This window comes from Perca flavescens, chromosome 16, assembly GCF_004354835.1.
Source record: "Perca flavescens isolate YP-PL-M2 chromosome 16, PFLA_1.0, whole genome shotgun sequence".
In the NCBI taxonomy this organism is placed as follows: domain Eukaryota; kingdom Metazoa; phylum Chordata; class Actinopteri; order Perciformes; family Percidae; genus Perca; species Perca flavescens.
This window is the reverse complement of record NC_041346.1, coordinates 6,818,610-6,840,023: the sequence shown is the minus strand read 5'-3', so window position 1 is coordinate 6,840,023 and position 21,414 is coordinate 6,818,610. Positions and strand designations below refer to the sequence as shown.

The following is a 21,414-nucleotide window of genomic DNA, read 5'->3' as shown; positions in this document are numbered from 1 at the left end:
GAATATGTTCTAGTTTCTTCTCTCCTCTGTGACAGTTAACTGAATAGCTTTGAGTTGTGGACAAAACAAGACATTTGAGAACGTCATCTTGGGCTTTAGGTAAACTCTGTGTATAGACCAAACTAATCGATTCATCGAGAACGTAATCGACAGATTAATCGACTATGAAAATAATCGTTAGTTGCGACCCTAATGTTGGTACATTTCTTTCTTTTTTTAATTTATTTGCCAAAATGCTATCTTACACTCTTTAATCTACATACCGTACTTGTATGCTAAAGCTGTCCGTGCCATCATCGTCACAGACCTCTACTCTTCCTCCATCCACTAGTCCATCCGTCCATTAATCTCTAAATGTCACAAGTAATCCAGGTTTCAGGAGCAAACGCCTACGGGACTGAAATAAATCATAAGTTGAAGACCTGACATATGGACGATGGATATTTGAACGGTTTATCTTCCTCGTGCGTTTCATCTCTTATAATAAACCTATGTCTCTTTATCATGTCGTCATAAAGCTGCAGCCTGTGTGTGTGTGTGTGTGTGAGTGAGTGAGTGAGTGAGAGCGTGCAGAAGTGGTTACCAGGGCCATACGGAATCTGTGGACGCAGAATTCTGTAGATATTAAACAAATAAATAAAAACTCCAAATATTAACACATCTTCACCCTAAGCAGAAAAACTGTCTACTAAATTACCCCGATTTTCATATTGAGAACTGTATAAAACTAACTGTGTGTGGATCACTGCTCATGCACACACATTCATTCTCCCTTGTGGGTGAAGGGGCTTAGAAATTTTGGGCTTTAGCAGAAAGGGACTGAGAAGTTGTTGATGATCAAATTATTTGGCTAAGTCCTGGATCTTCCCAATCCTACCTATGGCACCTTTAAAATAGCATTTATTACAGATTAAACAAAGATAGAGCAAGGTAATCGGGGAGCTTTAGAGGTGTGTGTATTTGGACAGAAGCCGACTGTTCCCCTCCTTTCCGGCCTCTAAGCTGCCTCCTGTAGCTTCTTATTTGACAGACAGATGTGATGGTTTCTATCTTCTCATTTAAACCAAATGTTAAGACACTATGTGCACGGAATAATAAAAATAAAAATGTAATCATGATTTAATTGTTATAGCGACAGGCCTGGACGTTTTAATGTTTGCTGAGTTAGAAAACAGTCAACGTTTTTAATTACTCCCCATCTGGTCTAAAGCACGAGATCATGCAATTAAATACTTCCAATAATCTTTAATATGCGAACACTTTCTTTTCAGCTGATACAGTTCTCACTTACCAGCTAAAAAAAGAAAACTCTTAGAAATAAAATCTGAAACAAGAGGATGGCACAAACATTCAGGACTATTGGACATTTAGAAACGGGAATGCTGTATGTATTCACTGACTGTGCAGCCCCCCCCCCCCCCGGGTTCACTCAAATCACCACAAGAAAGCCTTCTGGTTGTAGGTTGCCATAGAGACGGTTTTGAGTTATACTTGTCTGTCTGTTTGGTACTGAGCCACAGGGACACTGTTCCTGTAAAAAAATACATGTCGCTGTTGAATAATCCAACAGTCATGTCACATTCACAAGTCGGCTGCTCTGTTTCTGTTCTCTCCCCTCTAACTGAAATACTATTTTAGAATTCGTTGTTTTTTATTTTTCCATTTGGTGTTGAGTGGATGTCAATAAAACTCAGCACTTCCTGCAGATGTTCCACTTTAAAAGCCTTCAGCGGCTCCAAGGGCCTAGTTTTTCCTTTTGCCACGTAAGCTTTTAATGTGAAAGAGATGCTTCAGTGCTTCCATCAACAGCAGCTTGACAAGTGATAGAAAAAAACTCTAAGTATGTTATATGTTATATGTCTACGTTATGTGCAATGTTGCTGCCTGCACACAGGTGGCATCGGTTTTCTTGAAACATCGCCTCGTTCCTCCAAACACCTTTATTTCATCATTCACAGATACAATGGTCAACATTTCCACACTAATTCAGGTCCAACAACGGGTGCTCCAAGGTTGTATGCACTTTGTGAAAAAGTTTCCGCCGGCAGCTGCAAGCGCTCGCAGTCGTGTAGGCGTTTTCTGGACGATAAGAGAAAAAAAAGGCCCACTGCTGCACGGGAAGTGATATGTTTAACATCACCAGTCTGTTTGAAATCCAAAGTCTCTACTTGTTCAGGTTCTCCAGCAGGATTTCTGCTCCTTTGTTGGTGTTGCTGATGCTGCTGAGCTCCGGTTTGATGGACTCCAGCGCCGCCTTCACCTCTGCTGCCACCGACTTGTCACAGCTGTTCAGGAGGCTGCACACGAAAACCAAAAGGGAAAGATTTCACAAAGGTTAGATTGGGACCTATCATATATATTTATTTTTTTCATAATTACATTCAACTATTTAAAATGTTAATCGTTTATGTCCCTTGTGACCTTTTAAACAGTGCAGCTCAAATGATGTCATGGTTTAGACATTTGATTTTGGTTGTTAAAGGGTCAGTTCACCCACATTTTGGGGCCATGTGGTGCAGAACGCGGCTCAGCACACTTGGCGTTCCATTTTCAATCCCTCCAGGATTTTGCAGACTTATTTTTTTGGGAGATTGTGGCGGCCCAAAATGTCTGATTTTTGCGGCATCTTTTGTAAATAAATTGCGATAAAATTTGCGATGTCTTGTGTTTTTGTTGCGGGAGAAATCGTTACAGCGTGATGTTAAAAATGTGTACAGGTTGGCAGGACGGTCTGGATTGTTTTGCGCGGTCTTTCGCTGTAACGTTTCGTTGGCAAATGTGAGATGTGATCTTTATATCACAAAAGAGGAAATTAATTTGGAGACATACGTACGTGTGTTACGTCAACCCGTTCTCGCTCCCGCTGGGTCAGTGGCTCTCACGGTCACATACTGAAACAAAAGTCTGGCACATGGGACAGCTGGGATTGGTTGAAGTTGCGGGGAAACTCTGGTTATTGGTCAAATTTGCGGTGATTGGACAAAATTGCGAGTCGCGCTGAATTCATGGAGATTGGTTGAATTTGCGTGAATCGTGATCGCGACATCCTGGAGGGACTGACTTTTATTGGGGTCACTTTCTTTGTGAAGGCACACCCATAAAAACCTCTCTAAAATCATTTTGTTCACCTTTCCACTTGTGACACAGAAAAAAAAGTTTTATTACAATTATGGCATTAATGCCAGTGAGGCAGAATAAAGTTTAATGGGCGATTCTTACCAGCTCTGTCATCCACGACAGTTACTGTGGTAGCCTTTACTGAAGGCCTTTCATCTTATTTGGCTCTTTAAAAGGTCCCATGACATGGTGCGTTTTGGATGCTTCTATATAGACCTTAGTGGTCCCATAATACTGTATCTGAAGTCTCTTTTATATAGACCTTAGTGGTCCCCTAATACTGTATCTGAAGTCTCTTTTATATAGACCTTAGTGGTCCCCTAATACTGTATCTGAAGTCTCTTTTATATAGGCCTTAGTGGTCCCCTAATACTGTATCTGAAGTCTCTTTTATATAGACCTTAGTGGTCCCCTAATACTGTATCTGAAGTCTCTTTTATATAGACCTTAGTGGTCCCCTAATACTGTATCTGAAGTCTCTTTTATATAGGCCTTAGTGGTCCCCTAATACTGTATCTGAAGTCTCTTTTATATAGGCCTTAGTGGTCCCCTAATACTGTATCTGAAGTCTCTTTTATATAGACCTTTTATATAGACCTTAGTGGTCCTTTTAATACTGTATCTGAAGTCTCTTTTATATAGACCTTAGTGGTCCCCTAATACTGTATCTGAAGTCTCTTTTATATAGACCTTAGTGGTCCCCTAATACTGTATCTGAAGTCTCTTTCCCATAATTCAGCCTTGGTGCAGAATTACAGCCACTATAGGTTATGCAATAGAGGTTGTTTGGGTTGAAATTTGACAAAAGACCAATGTTTTTTGAATTACTACTACTCCTACTAATAATACTAATAATAATAATAATAATAATAATAATAATAAATAAAACAGTCAAACTGAACTGAATGCGTAAGTCCCCACCTGCTCTTGGCAGTATTGGCGGTATATTTGAGCTGCTGTAGTCCTGTGTCAAAGTGATTGGCCATGATTGTAACAGCCTCTAACACGCCCACCCATAATGTAGGATATTATTTCTGATCCATCTGTGTCCACTGCGATCTGCACACAGAAATATAGCCTACTGTCTCACTTCCCTCTCGTGGCATCGATCCATGCAGATAGTTCTGGTTTCATCTGTCTGACATTTCTGCCTTAACCCAATTGCAATGGAGTTAATTTGTGTTGTGCTGGCAGTTTTGAATCACTATGTCAATAATCTACAGACGGAGAGAAATAGTTCCTATTAACACTGTCGACCGACACGTTGTGGGAAGAACTTCCTTTCTGTTGACGTTTGTAAATGTAATTTTTTATTGTTGTGAGAAATCTCGGACGCAGAAGTGTGTGTGTGCGCTGACCTGCAGAGCACCATGGCTCCTCTGTTGACTTTGACCCAGCTCTTCAGCTTGTCTGTTCCCACAGTGTCCACCAGTATTCTGCTGAACCGCTCTGAGGGGGCCGGGGAGGGGGGAGAGAGGGAGAGGGGAACAGAAGAAAATGCTCAAGTTATCAATACTTATATTTAGCCCGAGAAAGTTATGTCTTAAACTTGACAGATTTCAATGCAATTCTGGTGGAAGGTTGGGCCCTGGGTCAACTGTCTTTGGTGCAGTTGGCACCCTCCTGTGGCCATCATTTTGCACTCACATAATCACATTCGTGGCTGAGGCCACCATTATTTCTTATTATTATTTTCTATTTTCTCTCCCAGTTGCCCAACATGAAGTACATGGTATTATTTTTGTGTCTTCAGTGCACCAGAAAATAAATTGAACAACAAAAGGAAGTTTTTCAGTGACTTCAAGTCTCTATAAATTCTTTTTCATAGCATGCTGTAATAAACTGATGGGATTATTTAATGTTCTGGCCAGTATAGTGCTTTAAGAAGCAGATTATCTCCATCTCGCCCAGCAGGCTGAAGCCAAATTACAAGGGTGTGTGTGTTTCTGTTTACCTTCCTTGCCGGCCTCTGCCAGCGTCATGTCCTGCTCCATGAGCCATTTCAGCACCAGGTGTCCTGCTGGATGCTCCGCCATGTGAAGCTGCAGCACAAGCAAAAACTCACAATGAAGAAGAGCAGCACTGCCACTTTGTTGGATTATACGTTAGTGAGGAAACCCGCTGCCAGGATGGCTTCTTCTGGTAGCCATCCTACTAAAGCGTGATTTATGCTTCGTACGTAGGTACATGGAGATACCGACCCTTCCCTATACCGTTGCATCCCCCCGACTCATTTCCTGGTTCTCCTTCTCCACAAACATGAAATCAAGCAGAGGGTTATCTTCTCCTGCTCCAGATTTCCCACCGTGGTCAGAAAGAAGAGAGGAGACACTTTGTTCCTCTCACTATGACTCTAGAGTCTCTACTCGCTCCGAAACTAATCCCTGCAGCTCTCTCTCTTGCTCTACCATACACGCCAGTCATGCTACTAGATCGATGCACACACCAACGGACAAATATAAACTTCAGGCCACGGCAAAAGCTCTGCAGAACCATAAATCACATTACACACCCAACCAACCACCCACCCACACACACTACCTGTCCGTTGGTCCCTCCTGGCACCAACTCCTGGTTGGCCAGCTGAGCCACAGCTGTCATGGCGGGCCGCAGGTCCCCACAGGCCGACGCCAGGATGTCACTAACTGTGACGCTGGACGCCTTGTCCATCACCATGGCGGCGGCGTTGTCACGGAGATGCTCCAGCAGTGGGGGGGAGACGACTTCCAGCAGCTCCTTCCTCCGAAGTGCCATGTCCTTTTTACTGACGAGAGGAACACAGCACACTCATTTATATATTTTTACACAAGTTGTTTGTTACCCCTTTCATATTTTACACAGTAACTTTCTGTGAAGGATCAAGTCTACCCACACACCCGGCTGTTACACCCCCCCACGGCTGTTACCTGTGTGCGTTCCCGTCTCCTTGCTCCAGCACCTTGATGATCTCGGGCAGCAGGTGAGCGGGGTCTCTGGGGCTCAGCAGGTAAAGCAGCACCTTCTTACCGTACTTGTTACCGATGACCTCATCCAGAGACGACAGGATCTCCTGCACAGGTGGGAAACAGAGGAGCCGAGATTTTTTAAACAAGAACCATGTCATCTCTGCATCTCCAAACTGTTGATCACAACCTGGCAGTTTCTTTAAACTATCGTTCACGTTGTATTTGGGTTTGACTAAAGTGCAGTCCCTGTTTCAATAATCAGGATAATCATTGAGTCTCGTAAAGCATCATTAAAAGCACATGGCGTCAGACTCACCGAGAGCACGGCCTGTTTGACCAGCTTGGTGTCGTCCACACAGTCGAACATGGCCAGAAGAACCAGGTGACCAAACTCTCCCTGTGGACAAACGACAGCCAGTTGGTCAGTGGGAGGAGGCATCGACAACACGAGTTTAGAAGAGACTTGAAGAGTTCCGGTTATCTAATCAGGTCTGGACTGATGATCATACCTGCGCTACATTAAAATCAATGCGACACACCTTACAAAAAGCCTGGAGGTTGTCGATATGACTAGGTAAGGTGCATGTAAATTGTTCCGGTCAACACTGTTGAAATTTACAGCTATATTTCGATTTCTTTGCGGGAACACCACCTTCACATGCCTTTTTTTCTCGCTTCGGGTCTGAACTTTCTGCGAAGCTTGCGCAGAGATCTCTGCGCAACTGGGTTATAGGTTGCCAGGTTGAGGTGACAAACGGGTTGAAAATTGTATATGGTGTGTGGATTGTGTGAATAGGAATGCGTTTCATACAAGATCTGGCAACTGGTCAACATTAGTATATTAGTCCGATTATACATAAAGGAGTTTGGGCCATGCAAATTTCGGGAGTTTCCCCGGGAGAAATAACAAACCGGGAGGGGTCCTAGGTACGCATTTTGTTGCATCTCTCATTTCTCCGGTTTCAATTTCTATGCAATCTACATCTATGACGTTGATTCTGCCACTGAGGAGTGGAGTGAAAAGCTTTAGGCCAATCAGAGCGCTGCTCTCTTAACCCTCCGCCCACCTGCCCCTCTCTTCTTATATACTGTCCATGGCCCCTCCTAGCCAAATGCTTCGCGCGTTTAATTCAATTCAGTGCCTCAGCAAGCCAGGCTGTCCATATATATATAAGCCAGACCGTATATATCGGAACGATTTCTTATCGGGAGAGATAGCCTCTCCTCCACAGGTCCAGACTACCTCACAGAGACAGTATATAGAACCTCCTCACGCGTTCTGCACCGCGTGCAAGACAGACATTGACATCGGTCACCGAGGGGCAACAGGTAACAAACACAGTCCCATAAAAAAATACTCCCCACCCCCCAAAACATAATGATATTAAAAATAAATGGATGATAAGAAAAAAGCGTTCATAGTCCATCAGTGATGGGAGTAACGCGTTACGATTCAGTGGTTGAAATGACTGCAGAGACGGATACATTTGCGACATGGACATTATTTTCCGGAGTTGTTTACGCTGCGTTGAAGCGAGCTGTCCTGTCCCTGTTCCCCGTGGTCAGAACCAGATCCACAGACGGTTACTCTGCGTCCTGTCAGTGACTACAGCAATGTGACCGAGCAACTGACAGATAACATGTCGAGAATTAATGTTTAGTCTTGCTACACGTAATATTACATTTTATCAGCGGTGGAAATTAAGTCTTCCGTCGGCTACTTTGATTCAATTTTAATTGGGTATTTTTCATTTAATCCTACTTATTATCCTACTTCTAGTCCACCACAATTCAGAGTCAAGTAGGCTATTGAACATTTTACTTAACTATTTATTTATAATAGCTTTAGTTACTTTGCAGCGTCAGATTAATAATACAAAATAATATGAATAAATTATGATGTATGTACATGTAAGTGGATAAAGATGAGACTTTTTTGACCCCGTGGTGAAATTCACAAGCTACTTGCCAAGAATACTTCTGCTTCGATTTTGGTAAAAGTAACGCAACAATAGTGTAAGCATTACAATTCGGAGACAATAATATTGTAATATAATTAATTACTCTCAAAGACAATAACTAGTAATCAATAATGTATTACATATTGGAATTAACTTGCCCAACACTGGTGTTAATAGGCTAGCCTATCACACCTGCCATCCTTCCCATTATTTGGGGGCAGTTAGCAAAGTGGTGGAATGGCTAGAAAACTAAAAGGTTTTAGAAAGGCCAGGTGCTGATTAACGTCAGATAAAGGTCACAGTTAGGCTATTTATGTGATGGCAACTGACATAATGCAATGTCACCCATGTAACATTTTTAAAAGCGTATCTGAAAATATCTGACCCATGTTATTTATTAGCCTATAATTGTGTCTCTGTCAGGCTTCAATCTTGTGCTTTTTTAGTAGTTGCTTTAGGCCTATTTAAAGTAAAGAATTGTACTCATAACATTTCTACAAGGTTGGCAGGTCTGCAATGAGCTGATAAAGTTTTGACAGCTTGTTCCTAGAATGAAAGAGTGGAGCAGCGTTGAGAACTCACCGTGGCAAACTTCACCATGTAGGTCTTCATGGTTTTGATGATGACCTTTCTGTCCTGAAAGACGGGGGGGAAAAAAAAAACATTTTTACTTCAACATTTTTATTTCCTGCCGATCTTCTAAATCTTAAAGCTCTGCGGTTTCTCATAATATTCTGCATATAGTCTCACAATTTGTTGTTTAAAATCTGTTAATGACCCACATACAGAGTGCGTTCGCTGAATTTTTTGTCTAACATTAGGAAATATATAGGCAGTATTTAGGACACGCACTTAGTGAAGACATTTCATGTTACACAGATGATGATGTACTGTATGTAGCAAACAGGTTGATACAGTAATACTAGATTCTAGTTCATACTGTAAAGATGGTTTCTGTCATTTTAGGTAGTTCTTATTAGGTTGATGTTTGTTCAAGTGTTCACTTTTGTGATAAGTTTGTTTTTTTATGAATTATTTGACATTTTAAAAAAACGGGTTGAAACGTCATGATTGACAGCTGTGACTGACTTGTGATTGGTCAGGCGGGTGTATGGGCGGGACTTCTGTCCGGCTCCTCCCCCGCCCGATCACTATTTATAATTTTGATATTGGTATTTTTTTTTGAATATTTGATATTGCTTGCAGGTTTCTGACAATAGATTAGTGTTCACTGCTGTTGATGTAGTCCTCCGATGTGTTCTGGACATTAATAACTCACCTTGGCCGTCCCGTGCCACAGACAGTGCATCGCCACTCGGGCCCCGTCGTGTGTGTGAGCCATGTAGACAACCGCCTCTCTGATGGACTCGATCATCTCCTGCTCACATCAAAACAAATACAAATGGTTAATGAAGCCAGAACTAAATACACTTTTAATCGGTCTTTTATTTTGAAATGATTTTGCGCTCCTATGAACGTGTAATATTTGTCTTCTTCGCAGCTCGAATGTCTGCTGATGTTTTGCTTCCTTGATTTTCGTTTGATGCATTTTTTTTTTTATTTTACACCACACAAATTATTTTTTTTTTTTATAAGCATTTATAGAGAAACGTGCTGCTTTTCAAATACTGACAACATTGTGTGAGACGTCAAAGAGCTGCTTACCGTTCTCTGTTTGTCCGGCGCAAACAGGAAGAAGTCCAGGAAGACTTTGTGGACCAGAGAGTGTTTGATCACTTGTTCTCTGAAACAGAACAAAGGTTGCAGTTACAAGGTTTCAACTCTACATATTAATAAAATGCGATCAAAGTAAGTGAAAAGGTAAATTAAGATACCCTATTAATTCAAATTAGATAAGGAAAAGGGGGAGGAAAGGAAGGAAATGAAATAAATGGCATATATATATATATATATATATATATATATATATATATATATATATATATATATATATATATATATATATATATATATATATATATATATATATATATATACTGTATATTCAGAGTTCCTCATTACCTTTAACTCATCCAAGAAAGAAATAACTAAACTTTGCAGCTGAGAAACCTCAAGAAAACTTTTTGAAAAATGTATGAACGCAATCGAAGCTTTCAAATATGTTCTAAACTTAAAGCAAATGTTAAATAACAAAAGTAACATGGACCACATTATTCTTATCCTTTACTGCGGGCATTTTGTCTTCTCTTCCTTGTTGTTGCTATTTTGCTTGCAATTAAAGGTGCCCTGCCACACGTATTTCATTATTTTGTGGTAATATCTGAAGTTCTACCATGGTCTAAAAAGTTTTTGGGGAAAAAATGCCTTGGTTACATTGTTTCAAGCCATTCTAGCGTGGTATAGAAAGGCTACAGGAAGACTCTGCTCGTTTTGTGCCAGTTCTCATTAATATTCAACAAACTAAGCTGTTTGAATCTGATTGGCTAACAGCTAGCCAATAAGAGTTAGAATCCTTTACCCAGCGCAACTGGGCCAGCTCATGAATAGTAATGAGCTCAGGCAATATGATATCAGACTGACCAGCTTTTGTAATTTTCCTGATTTCGCCGCTTATTTCTTTTCAGTGGCTAGAGCTGACAGAGTAGGTAGCAGTTCAATTTCACATTCTCCACATAACACACACATATGGACCTGACATATTTCAAAAAATGCAAGTAAAAACGGTTTTGTATGGTAGGGCACCTTTAACATGATGTTTTGTTCTCTATTTCTTTACCCTAACGCAGAGCTGTAACTAACCGTTATTATTTTTATCAAATATTGACAAAGAGATTTAATTTGCAATGATGAATCACAGCAAAGTAGAAAATCCTCTCATTTAAGAACCTGGGAGCAGATAACGCTTTATGTTTGCATTCAGCTGCTTATATTTCATTTCACATTTCAGTTCTTCTCTTATCACTGATTTGGTTTTCCGGTCTTACTTCTGGGCCATGGGGGTGAGAATCTGCTTCATCTCGTCAATGATGTTTTTCAGCTTGTCCGGGTTCGCCTCGGCAACCTTTTCGATGGTGTTGCACACTGTCGACTGGACACACGGCAGAGAGATGTTAACAGCCAATCGGTGCGTCGCAGATATTCCACAAACATAACCACAGTTTATCCAATATGGACACCACTGATACCATCAACATTACCGTATACTGTACCATGGTGTAGAATAATATCTGGAAGCAGCCCAATGCTATGGTGTGTGTGTGTGTGTGTGTGTGTGTGTGTGTGTGTGTGTGTGTGTGTGTGTGTGTGTGTGTGTGTGTGTGTGTGTGTGTGTGTGTGTGTGTGTGTGTGTGTGTGTGTGTGTGTGTGTGTGTGTGTGTGTGTGTGTGTGTGTGTGTGTGTGTACCTTGCAGACAGTGAAGGTGTTCCCGTACAGCCCCTCAGTGAGCATGAGTCTCTGTGCGAGCACAGCTTTGTCGTTGTATGCATACTCGATGATGGACGAGGCGGCAGCGTGGCGAAGCATCGGCCGGACGTGGCCTTTAAACGTTTGCATCACCGCCGCCACCAGCTCCTTGTTCCTGTGGAGGAAAGACATGAACACAAATCACACACACGACTAAAAACGGCCAAATCTGATCCGAGCCCGATTTAAATATGCAGAAAGAACGAAAATCCGAGCCTACTCACCCGTACATCAACATTTTTTTCACCACGTGTTTGCCGTACTGCGACTTACACAACTCGATGATGTCATCTGCGGTAGACAGCAAAACAACAACAGTTAATGCTGGTTAATTAGCTGCTCGACTCGTAGGGCACAAAGACTACAGGTCACTGTGCCGAGGGCACAAAGAGTACAGGTCACCGCGCCGAGGGCACAAAGACTACAGGTCACCAAGACTACAGGTCACCAAGACTACAGGTCACCGCGCAGAGGGCACAAAGACTACAGGTCACCGCGCCGAGGGCACAAACACTACAGGTCACCAAGACTACAGGTCACCGCGCCGAGGGCACAAAGACTACAGGTCACCGCGCCGAGGGCACAAAGACTACAGGTCACCGCACCGAGGGCACAAAGACAACAGGTTGCCGAGGGCACAAAGACTACAGGTCACCAAGACTACAGGTCACCGCGCCGAGGGCACAAAGACTACAGGTCAGGGCACAAAGACTACAGGTCACCGCGCCGAGGTCACAAAGACTACAGGTTGCCGAGGGCACAAAGACTACAGGTCACCAAGACTACAGGTCACCGCGCCGAGGGCACAAAGACTACAGGTCACCGCACCGAGGGCACAAAGACTACAGGTCACCGCGCACCGAGGGCACAAAGACTACAGGTCACCAAGACTACAGGTCACCGCGCCGAGGGCACAAAGACTACAGGTCACCGCGCCGAGGGCACAAAGACTACAGGTTACCGCGCCGAGGGCACAAAGACAACAGGTTGCCGAGGGCACAAAGGCTACAGGTCACCGCGCCGAGGGCACAAAGACTACAGGTCACCGTGCCGAGGGCACAAAGGCTACAGGTCACCGCGCCGAGGGCACAAAGACAACAGGTTGCCGAGGGCACAAAGACTACAGGTCACCGCGCCGAGGGAACAAAGACTACAGGTCACCGCGCCCATAGTTTTGTTGTCAATACTAAGAATTCCTCTTTGGTGAGACAGAAGCTACACACTATAGCTTTAATAGTGGTCGCAGCATAAGTTTAATAGTGGTCCTGACTGCTGGTTCCTCTGATGAATAGTTAAATAGTGGATCACAACATAACCTCAGCCCTCTGAGACCCGTGATCTCGGACGTCATTAACTCGCTGTAGCGGGCAACTCTTTAAAGCTTGATAGAAGGTATTGCTATAATGTCATGCGAGCCTATCCTGAAGGGGGCTAAATAAATTGGCACCGGAAAAACTGGTCCTTATAGTTTTGGAAATGTATCCAGACATATATAGTGGTTGCAGTTGCAGATTTGCATGTCATAGAAGAATGGACTATTGGCCTTGGCGGTGCCCTTCTAGTTCCGGATTATAGTAATGACAGCATGTATGAAAATCCTGCTCCCTTTCACAGACACTAGATACTGGATATGGATAAGTTAGTTTAAAAAGCCAGTAGATAGACAAGCACGTTTAACCTTTTAGGATACTGGACATCTTTCGCACATTCTCTATGTCTCTGTCTACCCATAAGCCCTCAGTTTGTTTTCAAACCAGAACAACCATCTTCAGTTCGTCTTATGATGTGAACACCTGGGAATCACAGAGACGTCGACAGACACAGTGACACTAAAGTTACAAAGGCAGCAAATGGAAAAAAAGAAAAACAGGTGTGCTCACCTTTGAGCTCCTTGAACACTTCCTGTCTCTGCTCGTGGCTGCCGAACTGGATGAAACACTGCAGCACGCGCACCGAGTCGTGAGCAAACGCCATCTGGAGGCAGGAGAGCAGTCAGAAACGACAAGTCCACACAATGTCATAACATTACGCCAAAACACAAGATGGATCTCTGTTTTCACCTCATATTATCCCCTATACAGTACCACTTTACAACAATGTCGGCTTTGGAACATTAATGGTGTATCTGTGTCTTTAAATCACAGCGATTAACCTGATGAGTCCAATGTTGTTACTACTGATAGAACTGATGGGCCAAACCTGGGAAAATAATGCCCAAGTTGTAATAAACCAGACATATTCTTTAAAGATAAGATCCTTATATAAATAAACCCTTTCTATTGGTACATTTGCAGATGTTTAAGTGAAAATGCCCACTGGTTGAATGGCAGCTGGATTTTAAAAAATGCATCCATAGAAAATCTTAAGACATTCATGTCCCATGCAGGTTTTTTTTTTTTGTACACACCACTTCCAGATGGAGGGAAAGGGTGTCTTGTTTACGACCCAAAGCTGATGCTCTGTGTCAAATAAACAAAATAACAAATCTGCAGTAAACCGATGAAGAGGTGGATTGAGACTCACCTGTTTGATCTTCCCACGAATCAGATCATGAAGCTCCTTCATCAGTTTCTGCTTCAAGTCGTTTTCGCATTTCTTCCTGTTAACACGAGCACGCACACAGACAGACAGACAGACAGAAAGAGAGACACACACACACCTGTCAGTGAGCAGGCAGCGACATTCACGTTGCATCTACCAGGAATGTGGGCTTGCATGTGTTTGATCGGTCAATGCAATGTGTTGCTGGATGTCTTTTTCTTAATTCAATTCAATTTTGTGAAATCATAACAGATATTCTACAGCTGTAATATTATTAGGTACACCCCTTGTTTAAGAACTCATGCAACATAATTTAGTTGCCTTCAGGGCCCGGTGTCATCTCTCCTTTGACTGCAGCAGAGATTTTAGCCCTGAGCTGCTCCTACACTAGCCTGGCCTACGCCCTCCTACGTACTTCCATTCAATTTTCATTTTCCTTCAGTACACCGTCTGGGTTTGCGGAATATCCTCGGGTTTTCTCGGGTCAAATCTTTACCGGTCCAATCAGCCAACAGAGGGAGTGGCTGAGAATGATGACGTTGAGGTTGTGCGCTAGTTTGAGCTGTAGTTCCGTAATGGCGGCGGAGAAAGATGCGAGCGAAGCCATTCGGTACGTTGTGGCTGCCGAATATCCAGAAGTTAAAGCCCGAGCAAGAACAATCTTTGCTGAGTTTTGTTGGTGGCCGTGATATTGTGGCCCTCCTCCCCCACGGGGTTCGGGAACAGGTTGATTTTCCAGCTCGCCCCATTAGTGGTGAAGGAGTTAAGGCGAACGTTAGCGATGCTAAGCCGACGTCACGACCAAACGTTAGCGATTGGTTATGGCAGATCCAGAGTGGCTCTTCAGCAGAGTACCCGCCTTAAAGGAGGTTAACACTTGTCAATGGACAATGGCCAGACTCTCTGGACAAATTAAATGGACCAGAGTCTGGTAGGACCAGGCTACTCCTACACTGGCCACTACCAAAATAATAATAATAATAAATTATAATACTATGTTTACTTGGATAACGTTTGGCAGCTAAAGTTGAGCTGGCAACAACTTTTTTACCAGTAAGGGCAAGTTCAATCTCAAAGCGGCGTGCACCGTTTTGTTGCGGTTTCCGGATTAAACGACCCGCTTCCCCGGGACGGTGTAAAAAGATGAGCAACGGCTTTGAGATGGGTTCTCTCTCGTTTTGGTGGGTGTGTCACGGGTGGTACCCAATCAGCAGAGACGTAAACTCATGGTAATGGGGTTCACCGCACCCCCGTTCACTTAAAAAAAAAAAAAAAAAAAAAAAAATGTGTTGCTAAGTTTTGTCGGGGCTGAACGTGGCCCTGGCTACCCCCCCAGTTAACACAGTGGCCTTGTTAAAAGAAGGGTGGGGTTAAGGTTTCAACTCTAACTTTGTGTGTGTGTGTGTTTGTGTGTGTGTGTGTGTGTTTTACTATATTCGTGGGGTCCAAAAACCAGGGAATACAGTATACTTGTGGGGTCTGCACAGCCTTGTGGGGCCCAAAATGCTGGACCCCACAAGGTTAAAGGGCTGTTTGAGGGTTAAGACTTGGTTGTAGGATTAGGGTTAGAATTAGGTTACGGTGAGGGTTAAGGTTAGGCATTCAGTTGTGATGGTTAAGGTTAGGGTAAGGGGGCTAGGGAATGCATTATGTCAATGACGGTCCCCACAAAGGGAGTGAAACAGGCATGTGTGTGTGTGTGTGTGTGTGTGTGTGTGTGTGTGTGTGTGTGTGTGTGTGCGTGTGCGTGTATGTGCGTGTACCTCCTGAGGTCTCCCCACACACGTTTGCACTGACAGATGATCTGAAACATGTCCTTCCTCTCCGCCTGCTGTCTGCTGGTCTTCAGATCCTTCTTCCTCTGCTGCCTGTTCTTCTTCAGCTCCTCCTCCGTCAGCTCCGTCTTTGGCTTGAACTCACCTTTCTTCATTTTCTTAGCCACCGGACCTACACCGCACAAACACGCAGAAATTCCGTACCATGTTTTGACACTTCAGTGGTTTTTGACCAATAAAAGGATTCCGGCTGAATCCAGGCGGTGGAGGAACTGCAGCTGAAGTTCAGACACCACTGCTTGGAGCAGAGCAGCAAAACAGGCAACCAATCACAAGCCCCTGTTCATGTTTTTCAAGTATACAGTATTTCAAGCTGTATTTGTACTACATGTGTACTGTGTATTGACTGTAATTGTTCCTTGCAACTTGAACTAACTAGCCGTGTTGTAGGGCTGCGCGATGGGAGGAAATGTTGCGATAACGCTGTTGAAAGTCGCGATAACCGTATTACTTGTGATAAATAAACAGATATTAAAGTGTACTCAGTTCTGCATTTCTGTCGCTTTCAGTATTCTGGTAACATAGCTACAACAAATTTATTGTTCAATTTAAAACAAACGAAAGGAAATCTTTTCCAAAATTCTTTTCTTGAACAAATCAAACATTGAATTGAATATAAAAAAGGCACCACTAAAACAAGAATGACAGTTAAGGCCGTTTTATGGTTCTGCAGAGGCTAGACGCAGAGCTTTCGCCGTAGCCTACGTAAGTGGCCTGATGTTTATACTTGTGCGCCGGTGTGTGCGTCAAGCCGGTGTGTGTGTGTGTGTGTGTGTGTGTGTGTGTGTGTGTGTGTGTGTGTGTGTGTGTGTGTGTGTGTGTGTGTGTGTGTGTGTGACTCTAGAGTCATAGTGAGAGGAACAAAGTGTCTCCCCTGTTCTTTCTTTCGCGATGTGTTTATTGCGCAAGTTGATATTGCGATGCTGATTCAAATGAGAGAGAGAGGGAATGACATGCAGCAAAGGGCGGCGGGTCGGACTTGAACCCCCGGCACACGCTCAACCAGATGAGCTACCAGGGCGCCCCTGAACTGTTCATTGACGTGCAACATGTAGCACTTAATGAGAGCCAAATGTGAATGCAAGACGAGAACAGACACAAGAAGGGAACTGTGAGTGAGTATACTAACTAAAAGAAGTAGATGTTTTCTCACCTCCACCCTCTTCTTCTGTATTTTTCCCTTTAAATGGCATTTTTCTCTTCTGCGGGCCCGCCCCGTCTTTGGAGAAAGCAAACTTTTGTCCTCGCTTGGCGCCATCTCCGCCCTTCTCCGGTCTACCCTTCCTCTCTGCGCTGTTGTATGATTTGAAGGGCTTTTTACCACCTGGCTTACCGCCTGGTTTTCCACCAAGTTTGGTCCCTATGGAATCTGGACAGAGTGAGACTTGCCAATTACAAACCTGGATGAAGGTAACTGTGTACATAGCTGGTTAAGGTGAACGGCATCTTACCTTTTCCTTTTTGTGTAAACTTCTTTCCACCTTTAGGGGAAAAGGGTTTTTTGGATTTAGCCTCCATTCTAACATGCATCCCAGGGAGAAATGGAGATGAGGACAACAGCAGAAAAAGAGACAAAAATAATCAGAAATCTGGGCTCCAAAAAATGTCACATACGGTACAGAAAAATATATTTTTGCCTGAAGATGGTCTAGAAAGGTTTCCTATTATTAAAACTTTATATATTTTTTTGCAAGTTAGACAGCGTGTGTGAGTTTTTCTTTGCAACATACCAAAGTCCCACATATTTCCAGGCCTATTTGGTGTGTCATATAGTATTTTTTTTTTTTTTAAGTGTCTGATTTGGACAAAGCTTGCAGGAAATTTTTATTTGATTCGACCAGTATGTAGGGAGTTAGAGTGACGTAAAATAGGGCTGTTCCCAACAGGTACATGCAGTAGAGCAATACTAAATGTATGCATATTAGGTTCAGCATCGAGATGAACATTAGGGTTGCGTTGGGCTTAGTCTATATCCTATCTAGGGTTAGGGTTCATCCCTCTCTCTCTCTCTCAACCTGACTGCAGTTCGTCATTGTAACCGACTTGAGTGGGCAAATGCTCACATTCGAAGGCGTCTGGCACATTGGAAAGGTGTTCTCTTCACGGATGAACCCTAAAACCAGAGACTGACTGACTGCCCCCCCACCCCAATACAGTAAAACTGCACATTTTTAGAGTATCCTTTTTTTGTGGCCAGCCTAAGTGACACCTGTGCAATAACCACGCTGTCTAATCAGCATCTTGATATGCCACACCTGTGAGGTGGATGGATTATCTCAGCAAAGGAGAAGTGCTCACTAACGGATTTAGACAGATCTGTGAACAATATTTGAGAGAAATAGGTCTTTTATGTACACAGAAAACAGTCTTAGATCTTTGAGTTGAGCTCAAGAAAAATGGGGGCAAAAACAAGTTTTGCGTTTATAATTTTGTTCAGTATATGAAGCTAGGTGGAGATTCTACCAAAATCACAACACAGCAGCAAGTTTCAAAAGTAAATCCGTCATCACGTAACGTCACATATACTAATTTATGGTATCTCTAAGTAACTTTAACTGACGTTTTCCACATATAATATTTTTTTTAATTCAATTCAGAGGGAAATGTTCTTTTAATCCGTTAAATGTATAATTTAGCTAGTCGATTTTAAACGTTAAATAATAAGTGTTTACAATAAGAGGCAGTAGGAAAAGAGTCAGATTAACGTTACAAACAAGAAAATATCGTAGTCTAGCTAGCGTCACCCAGAAATAAATAAGCTAACGTTAACACTCAGAACTATGAAGAAACTGTGTTTCACGACTAACTCACATGTTTGATACTTAGCTAGCTACGCACATTGTGCTGGTACAACGTTACTTAATTTTTACATTGTAATGATGCACATTTACTTCAAACGACCTAGTTTTAGACTGTGTTGTCGCTACTTTCGCTCGGATAACGTTAAAGGGTTTGGGTACTTTTGCCGAAGCTAACGTTAGTTAACCAAGCTAACGTTAATAGCATAGCTATATATGTCAACAAATCTGATTACCGGTATACTATCGATAACGCCACGCGCTTCCGTAGTTTATCCGTACTGTAAACGATAACAATAACAAGGCATAAAACATTTCTACTGGTGTAACTTACATTTCAGATACACACGCTCGTCCCATGCGTTCTGTAAACCAACACGGTTTACGGCACTAAACGTCCAATCAAACTGAACTGAACCTACGCTGCCGTAAAACGTAGGCGAAAAAAGGGTTTAGAACTACATTAACCAGCAGAAGGCTAGTTGCAGGTGACTTTCCTTGTTGCCTGGCAACGCCACCAAACTAAAACGGACTTGCGGAGTCAGAAAATTACTTACTAAATTAAGATGGTGTGAAAATATATTTGCTAACGCTGTAGCGTTATTTTACTTTGTTTAATGTCAGTTTGGTCAAGTTGGAAATACCTTTGAATATTTATATGCCCTCTTTATTTTACAGATAAAAAAAATAACAGAGCAGCAGATGTTTTAACAGCAGAAATGTCGGAAGAAAACACTATTTGTGTTGGTGAACAGACTGAGAGCATACCGACAGCTTCACAGGAAAACACCGAAGGTAACGTTAGTGTTTGATTAAGTTGATGTAGTTAGCTAGCTAGCGTTAACGTTAACTGTAATCACATCTAGCGTGATGCTAAAGGCCTTCAGGTTCAGATTCTCTGGAGACCATAACGTTAACAACATATAAAACGAATTAGCATAGCTACATTACAACAACAAAAAGGGCATTTAAAAAAAAAAAAAAAAAAAAAAAACGTTTAATTGACGTTAGCTAAGTTAATGAAATGCTGTGGTTACGCAGTCGCAATAACGACAATAATGACATGATTCCAATTTAATTATGAGATTATGAATAAAGTGAATACAACGTTAGTAGAAGTGTAACTAAGCATTTAAAGTTGAGATGTCAGGTGGAGTCAGTGGTGTAGTCTCATGTATTGTAGTGGATACTGTACTTTATATGTATATGTATGGGACATAAAAAATTTTTTGGGAGGGGGGGCGGTCTGGGTGTCCTCCCGCTGGGAAATTTTGAGCGTCAAAGACTTCATTTCCTGCATTTTGATACACTTTTATGCACCAATTCACAGCTAAATTCAAAATATGTCAAAAATATCATTGCGCATTTTTAAGTGGGTATTTGGAAATCCTGGAACTTTCTTAGTGAGTATACTGCGTATACTTGCGTATCACGTAGACTACACCACTGGGTGGAGTGTACTCTCTTAAAGTAGATGCACTCTCAGTTGACGTTATTTAAAGAATAAGAAATTAAAGCAGTGAAACAGTTGATGTGTAGCGGTACAAGCAGTTGAAGTGAAATCGCTGGTGCCTGAAAGCTGCTGTCAAATGTTTCCTCCCTCACAGGACATGATGGTGAACACTCTGAGATACAGCAGCAGGCTGAGGAGGGATCAAACAAGCAGCTCTCTGCAGACACCTACTACAAGTATGAAGATATTCACTCCAGACCCTACATCACACCCGACTCTGAAATCCCAGAGAACCTCCTGTTCCTCTCGTATCCTTCTTTTAAAAAAGGGTTTCCATGAGAAACATTTTAACACCACCATCTCTAACTTTATCTCATCATACTTAGCAAATAAGCACGGGAATCTGATCTTCATCCTTAACCCGTCCTGCATTCAGTCACTCCTTTGGCTACGACAGTAGGCGCAGGGGGAACCTGCAGCTGCTGGATGACACAACTCTGATCTTTATAGCAGGTAACCTGCTCGTCCTGCTGGACATTTCCACCAAGGAGCAGAGATACCTCCGCTCCTGCAGTGGAGGAGGAATTGGCTCCATCACGGTAAGATAGGTGACCAACTTACACGTTGTGTAAGTGAAGAGTTACTCTTGAGCCTCCAGTCCGTCTGTGACTGATTGCAGGAAACACTGATGAGATGGATAAACAGACAAATAACTGTACTAGGGCAGGGTATCCCCAATAGATTTGATTCCGATTCACAAGGTAGAGGTTCGAATACATTTACGATTGCATTCTACATCAATAAGGTTAGGGGAAATTTCAGTTACAATTCCAATTTTGCTTGGATATAAAAGAGATACTCAGAGAACTCATGCTGTAAATTGTACGAGCAAGAAGCAACCCTCAAATATTTTTCATAATGCACCAGGTTACTGTAATGTTTACATTAAGAATTGATCCTAATAGTTTAAAACTACTTTTCACTTATACATCCACGGTGAAAGGGCATATATTAAAAGATCAATTTCTGGATTTTATGAATTGTTATCAGGTCTCTCCAATAAATAATGATGGAATTCAAATAGCCCCACATCATCATAACCTTCACCATACCTAAAGATTGGCATGGGATACTTTCCATAAGATCATCTCTCAATGCAAATCAAACCAGCTATTAGGCTAACTGAAATAAAACCATGTCAATCTCTAGGTATGGTGAAGGCTATGTGGTGATGATGGGGGGCTATTTTAATTCCAAAGGCCAAGGGAACTTTATCAAGATGCATAATATCCTGGATCCATGAAATAACTGGCCTTTAAAAATAAACATCTGCCTGCCTC

At 42.5% G+C, this 21,414-nt stretch overlaps 2 protein-coding genes across 3 annotated transcripts in view; one reads left to right on the top strand and one right to left on the bottom strand.

The window, feature by feature from the left end:
* Positions 1–1,909: 1,909 nt before the first annotated feature.
* Positions 1,910–19,063, bottom strand: pum3 (pumilio RNA-binding family member 3). Of its 2 annotated transcripts, none has more exons than XM_028601211.1 (18): positions 18,956–19,063; positions 17,275–17,342; positions 16,977–17,192; positions 15,752–15,935; positions 13,971–14,046; positions 13,328–13,421; positions 11,672–11,738; positions 11,388–11,562; positions 10,969–11,072; positions 9,689–9,767; positions 9,303–9,401; positions 8,606–8,659; positions 6,379–6,459; positions 6,024–6,166; positions 5,659–5,881; positions 5,072–5,159; positions 4,476–4,566; positions 1,910–2,297 (listed from the first exon to the last, which is right to left on the bottom strand). In XM_028601211.1, the coding sequence occupies exons 1-18, from the start codon at positions 18,979–18,981 to the stop codon at positions 2,165–2,167; spliced, it is 2,001 nt and encodes a 666-aa protein (XP_028457012.1). In that variant the 5' UTR covers positions 18,982–19,063; the 3' UTR covers positions 1,910–2,164. The 2 variants fall into 2 exon arrangements, with proteins under 2 accessions (XP_028457012.1, XP_028457013.1); XM_028601212.1 differs by lacking the exon at positions 18,956–19,063 and adding an exon at positions 18,858–18,943.
* cfap44 (cilia and flagella associated protein 44) overlaps positions 18,035–21,414 on the top strand; it is a 36,926-nt gene continuing 33,546 nt past the window's right edge. The window contains exons 1-4 of the mRNA XM_028602175.1: positions 18,035–18,317; positions 19,300–19,416; positions 20,229–20,382; positions 20,511–20,673. Of these exons, the coding sequence (XP_028457976.1) occupies positions 19,341–19,416; positions 20,229–20,382; positions 20,511–20,673 (393 nt within the window). The 5' untranslated portion in view covers positions 18,035–18,317; positions 19,300–19,340. The remainder of the gene's footprint in view (positions 18,318–19,299; positions 19,417–20,228; positions 20,383–20,510; positions 20,674–21,414) is intronic.

Coding starts and splice junctions, on each gene's coding strand:
- pum3 (XM_028601211.1), bottom strand. CDS start 18,981: ATGGGACGAGCGTGTGTATCTGAAAT. Junction 9,768..10,968: donor CTCACCCCCATGGCCCAGAA/GTAAGACCGGAA, acceptor GTTCTGTTTCAG/AGAACAAGTGATCAAACACT. Junction 4,567..5,071: donor GGCAGAGGCCGGCAAGGAAG/GTAAACAGAAAC, acceptor CGGCCCCCTCAG/AGCGGTTCAGCAGAATACTG.